Below are 12520 nucleotides of genomic sequence, written 5' to 3' on the forward strand. Positions count from 1 at the left end.
GCAGGTTATATACAAAAAATAATGTTATTTTTCTCACAGGACTAACTTGAAAGTGAAGGAAAAAAAAAGCACTTACTTTAGAAAAGCAGCCATGTTTCCTTTCAAAGAATCTGAAGCTTTTTCTAAATTTATTGATCTTGAACATACCTAGGAATTTGAGTAATTTTTATTTGAATATTGGCACTTTAAAAAACATACCCTACAGTTTGAAAAGTTTACATTTAAAAACAACAAAGTTCTCCTTCTTCAGACACTTATCACAGATTTACCTAAGTAATTTAAAAAATGAGACTGTGAAATAAGAATCATTATGGGGAGAGGGAGTGGAATGTGATCATTTCAACAACGGCAGGTGTTTATAGGATATAAAAAATAACGTACCTAGCATGGTATAAAGCTTTCCCAGAATGTATAAAGTACGTTAACCAATTCTATGAGGTGATAAACTCTACAGTAGCTCCAGTCAGAAAAGTGAAAGAAGATTCATCTGAAATAGCTGAATGATCAGGAACAGCTAAAGTATACAGAACCAATGATTAAGAAGATAACCAAGGTTTTAAAAATAAAGAGTGAAATTAAGGAAAACTAGTTGTGGAAATGTTAGTTATCCACAAATAACAGTCTCATAATATTCTGAGTTTATTCATCAGATTAAGACTTCTCCCATATATTACTTACAATAAACCAAAATAATGCCATCATTATAAAAGTCCCTAACTGATAGAAATTGTCAAATATTCCCTAATATGTTAACAAAAAAACAGAATGTTCACAGCAGCATTACTAAAAGCCAAGAACTCATAATAGCCAAGAACCCTAAAGTCCATCAATTGATGGAGACATAAAATGAACAATGAAAAATGTACCATTCTATGGAGTATTATTCAGCCACAAAAACTAATGAAGCACTGATACATGCTACAATATGGATGAACCTTGAAAACATTTAGTAAAGAAGTCGGTTTAAAAAAAAAAAAAAAAAAAAAAGATGGGGTGCCTGGGTGGCTCGGTTGGTTGAGCAGCTGCCTTCGGCTCAGATCATGATTCCAGGCTCCTGGGATCGAGCCCCGCATCGGGCTCCCTGCTTAGCGGAGAGCCTGCTTTTCTCTCTCCCTCTGCCTGCCGCTCTGCTTACTTGTGCTCTCTATCTGTCAAATAAATAAATAAAATCTTTAAAAAAAAAAAAAAAGAAAAGAAAAGAAAAGAAAAGAAAAGAAAAGAAAGGGCCACAAAGGGGGCGCCTGGGTGGCTCGGTAGGTTTTGTTATGACTCTTGGTTTTGGCTCAGGTCATGACCCAAGGTCCTGGATTAGGGCCCTGTATTGGGCTCTGCACTCAGTGTGGAGTCTGCTTGGGATTTTCTCACTCCCTCTGCCCCTCCCCCATTCACACTCACACACTCTCTCTCTAAAATGAGTAAAATCTTAAAAGAGAAGGGGGGGGACACACATATGATTTCCTTTTATATGAAAAGCCCAGAATAGGCAAATCCAGAGATAAAATTATTTTAGTAGTTGCCTGGGGCAAAGGCCACTGAGGGAATATAAGGGATGACTACTAACAGGTAAGAAATTTTGTTGTGAGGTAGAAGAGGGAGGATGAAAAGTTCTGAAACTGAGGTGGTAAGTTGCGCAATCTATGAAAATACTTAAAAAATCACTGGGTTGTAGTTTTTAAATGGGTGAACAGTAGGGTATGTGATTTTACCTCAATAAGGCTGTTATTAAAAGGGGGGCAAAAGGGAGCACCTTGGTGGCGCAGTTGGTTAAATGTCCAAGACTCTTCATTTAGGTTCAGGTCATGATCTCAGGATTGAGAGATCGAGCCCCACTTCAGACTCCAGGCTGGGTGTGGAGCTGCCTTATGATTCTCTCCCACCTCTCTCCCTCCCTCTCTAAAAAAGGAAAAAAATAGTAATTTTTCAAGTACCATGCTCAGAAACAGCCTTGTAAAAGAACTATGCTCAGATAATAATCAGCATATAGCACATCTGCACATCTTGATGTACAAAATACATTAGCAATAACTTTGCTCCACACTATCAATACTAATGATCTTAGTAGAAGTAATACCTGAATATGCTTTCACAATAGCTTATTCATACATAGTGATATATTGTACACCTATCAAGAAACTTAGGGAATGGGTGTTAACTTCTGATAAGCAATATAACAAATATGTTAATTAAGCTCAGTTCTTAAAACATGAAATGGGGGCATCTCTAAAATGCTGTAAACATTTTATTTTCTTTAAAGATTTTATTTATTTATTTGAGAGCAAGCAAGCCCAAGCAGAGGGGTGGGGGGGTGCATGTTGAAGGCAGGGGTAGTGGGAGAAGCAGACTCCCCGGATGAGCAGGAACCCAATATGGGGCTCAATCCCAAGACTCCAAGGATCATGACCTGAGCCAAGGGCAGACATTTAACCAAACGAGCCACCCATTTTAAAAACATAATAAACTTAAAAATGTAGGTGAGGTGGGGGCACCCGGGTGGCTCAGCTGGTTAAATGTCTGACTCTTGGTCACAGGCTCAGATCTTGATCTCAGGGTTTGAGCTCAAGCCCTGCACTGGGCTCCACACTGGGCATGGAGCCTTCTTAAAAAAAATTTCAGATTTAAAAAAAAATAATAATAAAAAAATAAATTTCAGATTAAGCGGATAAATTCTTTAAAAAAAAAAAAACTCTTAAAGATAATCAGGAAAAATACAGTAACTCTATATCCACTGATGAAACTGAAGCAATGCCAGAAATCTTCCCTCACACAAAAAATCTCCAGGCCCAAATATTTCATTGGTAAATTCTACCAAACACTTAAAGAAGCAATGAGTTCATTTTTAGGAGAGAACTTTTCCACGCAAGGAAAAAAGGTCCCTCAATTTATTTATGAGGTATGTATGAGCTTGGTACCAAAATCAAAGGAAGGACATGAAAAAAAAAAACAGCTATATCAACCTCATACACAAATGTAAAACACCTTAAAATATCACAAACTAAATCCTGCAATAGGTTTTAAAAAGTAAACATATACCTAAAACTAATATAATGTTACATGTCATCTTAATTTTTTAAAAAGTCATGACTTAGCTAAGTTTACTACAAGCAAGCCAAAGTAGTTTAACCCTTAAAATTAACATATTTCTGCAGCTACCACAGAAGACAGGATAGAGATTCCTCAAAAAATTAAAAACTAAACTACCATGTAATTCAGTAATTGCACTACTGGGTAATTACTCCAAGAATACAAAAACACTAAATTCAAAAGGATAGCTAAACCCCATGTTTACTTAAGCATTATTTACAATAGCCAAACTATGGAAGCAGCCTAAACGCCCTATGATAGATGAATGGATAAGATGTGTATAGATACAACAGAATATTGCTCAGCCATAAAAAAGAATGAAATCTTGCCATTTGTAACAATGTAGATGGAATGGGAGTATAAAGCTAAGCTTCAGAGAGGGCGCCTGGGTGGCTCAGTGGGTTAAGCCGCTGCCTTCGGCTCAGGTCATGATCTCAGGGTCCTGGGATCGAGGCCCACATCGGGCTCTCTGCTCAGCGGGGAGCCCGCTTCCCTCTCTCTCTCTCTGCCTGCCTCTCCATCTACTTGTGATCTCTCTCTGTCAAATAAATAAATAAAATCTTTAAAAAAAAAAAAAAAAAAAAAGCTAAGCTTCAGAGAAAGATAAATAGCATATGATTTCACTTATATGTGGAGATTAAGAAACAAAACAAATGAAAAAAGAGAGACAAACCAAAACAGACTCTTACCTACACAGAATATCTAGAGGACTACCAGAGGGGAGGTGCGTGGGAAGATGGATGAAAAAGGTGAGAGGGATTAAGAGTACATTTATCTTGATGAGCAATGACTAATACATGGAATTGCTGTATTACTATATTGTACACCTGAAACGAATATAACACTATATGTTAATTGGAATTAAAAATTTTTTAAAATTTAAAAATTTGGGGTGCCTGGGTGGCTTAGAGTGGTTAAGCGTCTGCCTTTGGCTCAGGTCATGATCTCAGGGTCCTGGGACAGACGAAGATGACATAAAGAAATGGAAAGAAATGTTCATGGATCAGAAAAACAAGTACTATTGAAATGTTTATACTACCCAAAGCAATCTACGCCATTTACTGCGATTCCTATCAAGATACCAACAGCATTTTTCACACAACTAGAACAAACAATCCTAAGATTTGTATGGAAACACACACACACACCCTGAAAAGCCAAAGCAGTCTTTAAAAAAGAAAAGCAAAGCATCACAATTCCAGATTTCAACTTCTATTACAAAGCTATAGTAACCAGAACCCCTGGGTGGCTCAGTCATTAAGCGGCTGCCTTCGGCTCAGGTTATGATCCCAGGGCTCTGGGATCGAGCCCTGTAGCGGGTTCTCTGCTCAGTGGGAAGCCTGCTTCTTCCTCTCCCACTCCCCCTGCTTGAGTTCCCTCTCTCATCCTCTCCGTCAAATAAAGAAATAAAATCTCAAAACAAACAAAACAAACAAAAAACACAAAGGTATAGTAATCAAAAGCTATATTAATCAAAAGAGTATGGTATTGGCACAAAAATAGGCACATATTAACAGAACGGAACAGAAAGCCTAGAAATTAACCTATAATTATATGGTCAATTAATCTTTGGCAAAGCAGGAAAATAGTGGGGAAAAAGACAATCCTTTTCAACAGATGGTGCTGGAAAAACTGGACAGCAACATGCAAAGAATGAAAGTAGACCACTGCTATACACCACATATAAAAATTAACTCAAAATGGACAAAGACTTGAATAATGGACCTGAAACCGTAAAACTATGAGAAAACATAGGTGGTAAACTCCTTGACCTCAGTCTTAATGATTTTTTTTTTTTTTTTGAGCGGATTCCAAAGGCAAGGACAACAAAAAACAAATTGTGCCTACATCTGCTTCTGCATAGCAAAGAAAGCCATCAACAAGATGAAAAGATAGAAAATAGTTACAATATATTAAGCGGCTAACATCTTACAGCAATAAAAAAGTCAACTATAAATGCATACAACTTAGAAAAAAATCTGATAAACATTCTTTAATGAAGGAAAAGAAATACATTTTGTATGACTTCATTTCTATAAAGTTTGAAAAAGGCAAATTAAAGAATATTCTCTAGGGTACATATAAAGGTGACATAACTATAAAGAAAAGAAAAAAAAATTATCACAAAAGGCAGGATAGTGGTTTCCTCAAGGGGAGATGGAGAGAGGGTTTGGTTAGGGGCATAAAAAGGACTTCTAGGGGCGCCTGGGTGGCTCAGTGGGTTAAGCCGCTGCCTTCGGCTCAGGTCATGATACCAGGTCCTGGGTTCAAGCCCCACATCAGGCTTTCTGCTCAGCAGGGAGCCTGCTTCCTCCTCTCTCTCTGCCTGCCTCTCTGCCTACTTGTGATTTCTCTCTGTCAAATAAATAAATAAAATCTTAAAAAAAAAAAGGACTTCTAGGGGCACCTGGGTGGCTCAGCCGTTAAACATCTGACTTTAGCTCAGGTCATGATCCCGGGATCGAGCCCCAAGCCCCACATTGGGCTCCCTGCTCAGCAGGAACACTGCTCTCCCTTTCCCATTCCCCCTGCTTGTGTTCCCTCTCTCACAGTCTCTCTGTTAAATATATAAATAAAATCTTTAAAAAAATAAAAATAAAAAGGACTTCTAGAGTGTTGGCAATGTTGTATTTTTGGAACTAAGTTGGTATTAACTGTGCTTTCTATATTTCTCTCAATGTCTGTTATATTAAGACAGTTAAAGAGGTAGAAAGATCCAACAAAAACACGGATTCTGGAGCTCACAGAAGAGGTTAGAGTTATGACTTGGGAATGTTTAGTCAACATGTGACTGAAGCTTTAAATAAGAATTCAAAAATGGGGGCGCCTGGGTGGCTCAGTGGGTTAAGCCGCTGCCTTCGGCTCAGGTCATGATCTCGGGGTCCTGGGATCGAGTCCCGCATCGGGCTCTCTGCTCAGCAGGGAGCCTGCTTCCCTCTCTCTCTCTCTCTCTCTGCCTGCCTCTCTGTCTACTTGTGATCTCTCTCTGTCAAATAAATAATAAATAAAATCTTTAAAAAAAAAAAAAAAAGAATTCAAAAATGGTATGAAATAACTGAGCCAAAAACAAAACTACTGTAAACAGAAACACTAAAGGGAGGGCAAAAGAGACGTCAAGGAACAACCAAGGAAAACTTGGTACTGGGAATCAGTAAAGAGCTTTAGTAGATGATAAGGACGGAGAGCACCGTCTGTCAGGAGTATCCAACACCGGCAAGTCAGATGAAGAGAAAAAAGAGGGCACTGGATTTGACAACTAAGAGGTCATTGGTAAGTTTACAGCAAAATTACAAATTAAAAAAGGGAAAAAGTGTCTTACCTCAAGAAGAAAGTCTATTTTCTCTTTATTAGGTCTAAGAAATAGCTGGTTAAATTGAACACTAATCGCTCTACCTTCCAATATATCACGGACTGTGTTACAGGCACAAACTTTAAAACAGATTTCATCTAGAGCTTCATTTCTGTAGAATACAAAAGTAGATCCACTAATACATTCTTTTTAATAAAAGGTAGATATTACAAAACCAAATTGGCAAGAATGAGTTATTTATCCTTGAGAGGTAAAATTTTAGGTTATTCAGGCACATGTCAAGGGTGGGGATAGAGCAGAACAGAAGTTTTAAATCTGTGAAGGGACGATTTAGTTACAGCTTAGGTAACAGAACCAAATTCTCCTAATTTTCCCCAAGTGCTTTTAAAGTGGATTAGATGAACATTAAAGTGGCTCCTCCAACTGTGTTAATTTCCCACTTACTAATAAAGGTGAAACAGTCACAGTCTTATAGGTAATTTGCAGGTTATTTTTGATAAACCCAAAGTGCACTTGCTCTTTTATCCAAAAATAAGAAAGTAATTCTTCAATTTACTTACTTACCCCTGTTGAGCTTTCTGAAAGAGTTCCCTTAGTACTGACTGCCGGAACTGGATAGGTAAACTGAAGGTTAAGTTATCTTCAATGAAAATCTTTACTACATCCTAGAACACAGACATAAAATTGCATCCAGTTCAAAAATTCTGGCAAAGTTTCTTTAAAAGTCTTTCCAAAAAGAAAAAAAGAGTCTTTCTATAATGGAAAATATATATTGAAGAAAATCATGAAACTAGGAAAGAAAATCACCTTACTAGGAAAATCTTTTCTAAAACTTTAAAATTAGACTGAGGATAAAAACAGCCACCCACCACCCCCCAAATTCTGCCCTTTCAAACTGAAGATCATGAACCAAAAATAAGAGGTAAAGGAAAAATCAATCAATCAGAAGCAATCCAGGTAATTAGAAGTTGTAAAAATTCAGGGTGCTGGGTGACTCAAGTCATGATCCTGGGGTCCTGGGACAAGCCCTGCTCAGTGGGGAGTCTGTTTCTCCCTCTCCCTCTCCCTCTGTGCTCACTCACTTTCTCCTTCAAATAAATTTTTAAACCCTTAAAAAAAAGTTGTTAAAATTCTTCTCATCCACTTTAAACATAGGTTCATAAAACAAACTTCTAAAAATATTAAAACAGTTAAAATAACTGAGCTGGAAAAAGCACACAAAGAAATAATTATAATAAATTTAAATGGTTTAAAATATAGTCATTAGTGAATTACAGAAAATACCTGTATCACTCCATATAGACTTTGTCTCAGCTCTTAAGCAAATGAAGAGAAGAAAGGAGTGATATCAAGCAATTTAAGAGAAGGGTTGAAAAGAGTGGTAACACATGGTAACACAGATAGGAAAGAGGATTTCTGGAAACATTTAAAGCTAATCAGCTGTCACCATCAAAAAAGTACTGACCAAGGTGGTTTCGCAACTAGGGGGCAAGCACTGTCCATAGCAAAACGTGAACAGTGTAGGCCTACACACAGGCAAGACAGCCTTTTCCCACATGCGAGAAGACACATTTTTTATAGCTGTTCAAATGACTATATTCATTCATTCATTCATTCACTCATTGGGAGTAGAGTGGGGAGAGGGAGAGAGAATTTCAAGTAGGCTCACTTAAGCTCACTCCCAGGGCAGTCAAAACATGGAACGCAGCTCAGATCCCACCAGCCCAGGGTCATGACCTGAGCGGAAATCAGAAGTTGGGACTTAATGGAGCTTAAGTGAGCCACCCAGGCACCACCAAATAACTACACGATCAGCACAAAAACTACAGAGTTTATATAAATAGAACCCTATTTTTAAAACCAGGCTAAATATGATTTCTACGATACTCCTATATATATAACTGAAGTGATAAATTTCAGAGTTGTAATAAAATTGTGATTTTCTTCTTTCCAGCTACTCACTACAATACCTTCTGATTTATAAATGTTGGCTTTTCATTATATTCACAGTTAACATATGCCTATCCATGAGTACTATTTCTAAGGTCTTGTTTACAAAGGTTTACCACCCCAGAGAGTTTCCTAAGATTCTGAATCTTACCGTAACTAATTTCCACCCTCCATAAGCCTGTACTAGGGATATATAACTAAAAGAGGTCTATATAAATCCATCTGTATCTAATCTGTCCTTAAGAAAGTTTAGTTTTCTTCCCCAAGGCAAAGCAGAATTTGAAAAGGGGGCAGAGGTGGGGGAGGAAATACTATCCCTGCTCTTATTTTCTGTGGGGGTAAAAAAAAAAAATCAATTCTATTTAAGAGTGAACTAAAAAGCTCGGCTAAGGAGCACCTGGGTATCTCAGTCGGTTAAGCATCTGTCTTTGGCTCAGGATCCCAGGGTCCTGGGATCGAAGGTCTCATCAGGCTCCCTGCTCAGTAGGGAGCCTGCTTCTCCCTCTCTCCTTTGCTTGTGCTCTCTCATTCTCTCTCAAATAAATAAAATCATTTAAAAAAAATTAATTTAAAAATAAAAAGCTCGGTTAAAAGCCTATTTGTGGAGACAAAACTAAAGATATGCTATCGCTTTGTCATTTCATGACTCCTGCTTTGAGCTAACATGAAGGCACTATTCATTTTCTAGAAAGAAAGCTTTCCAATAAAGATTTTAAAACTACAAATGCTAATTCCCAGTGATTTTCATTATAAAACTAAAAATATATACCCAAAGGAGACAATAAAAATCTCAAGACTAATTTAAGCCCTTTGCATGGGTAAAACTGAGGTAACAACCACAGTCGTTGGTAAAGCAAGCTGTGTAAGAGACCATCCAAAACCACCAACACCACTTTGGTCACTTTCTTCTTCAGTCTTAATATCTGCAGTGACTAACAAGGCTGGGGTATAAGGCCAAACTTTTTTTTTTTTAAAGATTTATTTATTTGACAGAGAGAAATCACAAGTAAGCAGAGAGGCAGGCAGAGAGAGAGGAGGAAGCAGGCTCCCTGCTGAGCAGAAAGCCCGATGTGGGGCTCGAACCCAGGACCTGGGATCATGACCTGAGCCGAAGGCAGCGGCTTAACCCACTGAGCCACCCAGGCGCCCCAAGGCCAAACTTTTAAGTCAGACACAAGACTTAAGGGTCCACAAAACTAACAATTCTCTAAAAGTTCTGCTTACAGAGTTTCTTTAAAAATTTACTTAAGGGGCATCTGGGTGGCTTAGCAGATTAAGCCTCTGCCTTCAGCTCAGGTCATGATCTCAGGGTCCTGGGATGAAGCCTTGCATCCGGCTCTCTGCTCAGTAGGGAGCCTGCTTCCCCCTCTCTCTCTGCCTGCCTCTCTGCCTACTTGTGAGCTCGCTCTCTCTCTGTCAAATAAATAAAATCTTAAAAAAAAAAATTTTATTTAATATGGGCAAATTCTTGACCTTTAAGAAAGGATATTATCAAAATGAGTCAATATTTGTATAAGGCACTGCTTAGTTTATAAACTATAACTTCTCACTTGATACTCATAGGGAGCCTATGAAATGAGTTAACTATTACCACCATTTTAGAGGTCAATCTGTTTTACTTGCCCCAAATCATACAACTGATAAATGGTGATGCCAGATTTTGAACTCAGCTCTGTCTGGTTTCCAAAACTTTTCAACTACCCTATTATATCCCTATCATACATCTTACCTGATAGTTGCCAGATCTCAAACAAATATGGACTTGACTATATGGAGTCAATTGTTGAGAGGTACTATCAGAAGAAGGTACAAGAACATCACATGCTTGACAGTAGCCTGCTAACCGCTTCTCATCTATGGTACAATGAAGAGATAATGAACCTATCTGCAAATAAGAAGTATACAGCATTATCCATCAATGTAACAAAAACAACAGTCTAGTACCCACTCAATGCATTTTAACAGTACAAGAAAATGTAATGGAAAATTCAGGGATGGAGGAACCATAAAAAATTAGCACGAGTTAGCAAACTAGTGTTCACAGGCCAAATCTGGCCTGTGGCCAATTTCTGTAGATCCCATGAGCTAAGAACCACATTTAAGGTTGTAAAGGAAAAAAACAAAAACCACAGCAAAAAATGAGTATATGCAACATAAACTGAATATAGCCCACAAAGGCTAAAGTATCTATTATTTGGCCTTTTACAAAAGTTTGCTGACTCCTGGTTTAGTTTTCAGACCAACATACAAAACGCAGATGTCATTACTCTAAGTAGATATGACAATTAAGATATTAGCAAAACGCTAATACTGTTAAAAAACAACTTAAGATACTTAAGAAAACATAAGAGGAGAACAAATCTGATGAATGCCTGGACAAAGGAAAATGGGAATTCCCGACAGGTCTAGAATAGATTTAAAGTAAATCTCTTGAACATTTAATCAATTTCTCTGATGAGGAGAGACTGAAATAGGAATTTGTCTAGGCACCAAGCACATAAAAACCTAGTTATATACTTCAAAATGCAGTTGCCAGAATCATACAAATAAAAATGCAAGTGATAAACATGAAAAAGTTCACCCTTACTAAGAATTAAGGAAATGCAAATGTTTTAAAGTTACTGTTATTTCACCCAACCAAATTAGCAACTGGAAGGGAAAGAAAAAGGAAAAACACACTGCACTGCAGATGAGAGTACCCTGAGAGAAATGTACCTGGAAAGCAACTTGGTTTTATGTTTCACAGCCTTTACAAATTTAGTAACCACTGACTTGATATTAAACCAAACAAAAACTTATGCTTGGAGACAGAAGTATCATAGCTTTACAATAAATAAAAGTAGCAAACATAAATGCCCAAATATTAGGGAAATAAGGTAAATCACAGCTCATCTATACAGGAGAAGAGAATACATTTAAGTGTCTATCCAAAGACTTAGGCATGGTAACAATATGGTAAATATAGTCAGTCTAAGCTTATCCGTATAAAAACTAAGAATGAAAATAGGAAGAAAATAAACTAAAATGACAACAGGGGTAATTTCTAAGCAGTAGTATTACAGATTTTCAAAATGTTTTCAGTATTTTTTAAAACTTACCAAATGTACTACAATGAATACTCGTTTTTATTATCATCAGAAAAAGCCAAAAAATAGATGGACTTTTTAAGGACTGATTATCTTGTGCCTGTTATCACTATACTTACCTCTGCAATTAGTTCTTTGGTTCTAAAAAACTTCTCTCTGGCATTTTCATAGACAGCTGAATTCGTAGAGCCCTGCTGGAAGTAAGCTGCACCCAAATCATAACACACCTAAAATGGTAATGAAATTTGTTTAGTAACTTTTCATTTTTAAGAGCTAACAAAACACAAAATTATGTTTATCTCAGCAAAACACAGGTACATATATAAGAAAAAAAATCTCAGTGAGCAATGAAACAACGTTCTTAGTCACAAGCAACAGAATCCAGTGGACTGATTTAAGCAGAAAATAGATTTAACTCTTAAGATTTCAGGTGACCTTTAGAATTACTGGGCCAAAGAATCAGGCTTGGAAAACAAAAGGGGCAAGGGAGGCAAGAAGCCAGATGAGAGCCCAAAGTGACCTAGTGAGCACTGCAGCCATCTCAACACTAGACTCCAAAGCTCTTAACACCCGTGGCCACCAGCACTACACTGAGAGCAGCAACAAGCTATACTCTTGCTAGGGCTGCCGCTGGAAACTAGATGTTACTATCACCGTTGCTACGTCCACCATCATAATGGATTCTCTACCATCTCTACTTCTTTTATTTTTTTAAGACCCTATTTTAGAGAGAGAGAGAGAGTGCGCCAGGAGTGTGCACAAGTGGGGGAAGGGGCAGAGGGAGAGAATGACCTAAGTCAAAACCAAGAGTCTGACGCTTAACTGAGCCACCCAGGAGGCCCAATCTCCACTCTCTTTAAAGTGGGAGAGCAACTAAATGGCCAGAGTGAAATAGTAAGAAATTTGAACTATAAACAATAGGAAAAAAACAACAGGAAAAGTACTAATAGAATCTCTTTATTTCCTCAAGAACCTTTTTAAATTCATGCCTAGATTAACCAAATGCAGAACTCAAAGACTCAGATTACTGAACCCAACCTGAACATTTTCTGAACAGGAACAAGGCCCAGAAAGTGACAATGTCTGGTTACAG

At 37.6% G+C, this 12520-nt stretch overlaps 1 protein-coding gene across 1 annotated transcript in view; it reads right to left on the reverse strand.

Moving 5' to 3' along the window:
- Positions 1-12520, reverse strand: part of INTS8 (integrator complex subunit 8) — a 51515-nt gene that overhangs the window by 28498 nt on the left and 10497 nt on the right. Inside the window, exons 7-11 of the mRNA XM_047724238.1 lie at positions 11547-11654; positions 10071-10226; positions 6956-7056; positions 6401-6542; positions 77-147 (exon numbers count right to left, since the gene is read on the reverse strand). Coding sequence (XP_047580194.1) covers positions 77-147; positions 6401-6542; positions 6956-7056; positions 10071-10226; positions 11547-11654 — 578 coding nt within the window. The remainder of the gene's footprint in view (positions 1-76; positions 148-6400; positions 6543-6955; positions 7057-10070; positions 10227-11546; positions 11655-12520) is intronic.

The sequence above is a fragment of the Lutra lutra genome, chromosome 4 (assembly GCF_902655055.1).
Source record: "Lutra lutra chromosome 4, mLutLut1.2, whole genome shotgun sequence".
Taxonomy (NCBI): domain Eukaryota; kingdom Metazoa; phylum Chordata; class Mammalia; order Carnivora; family Mustelidae; genus Lutra; species Lutra lutra.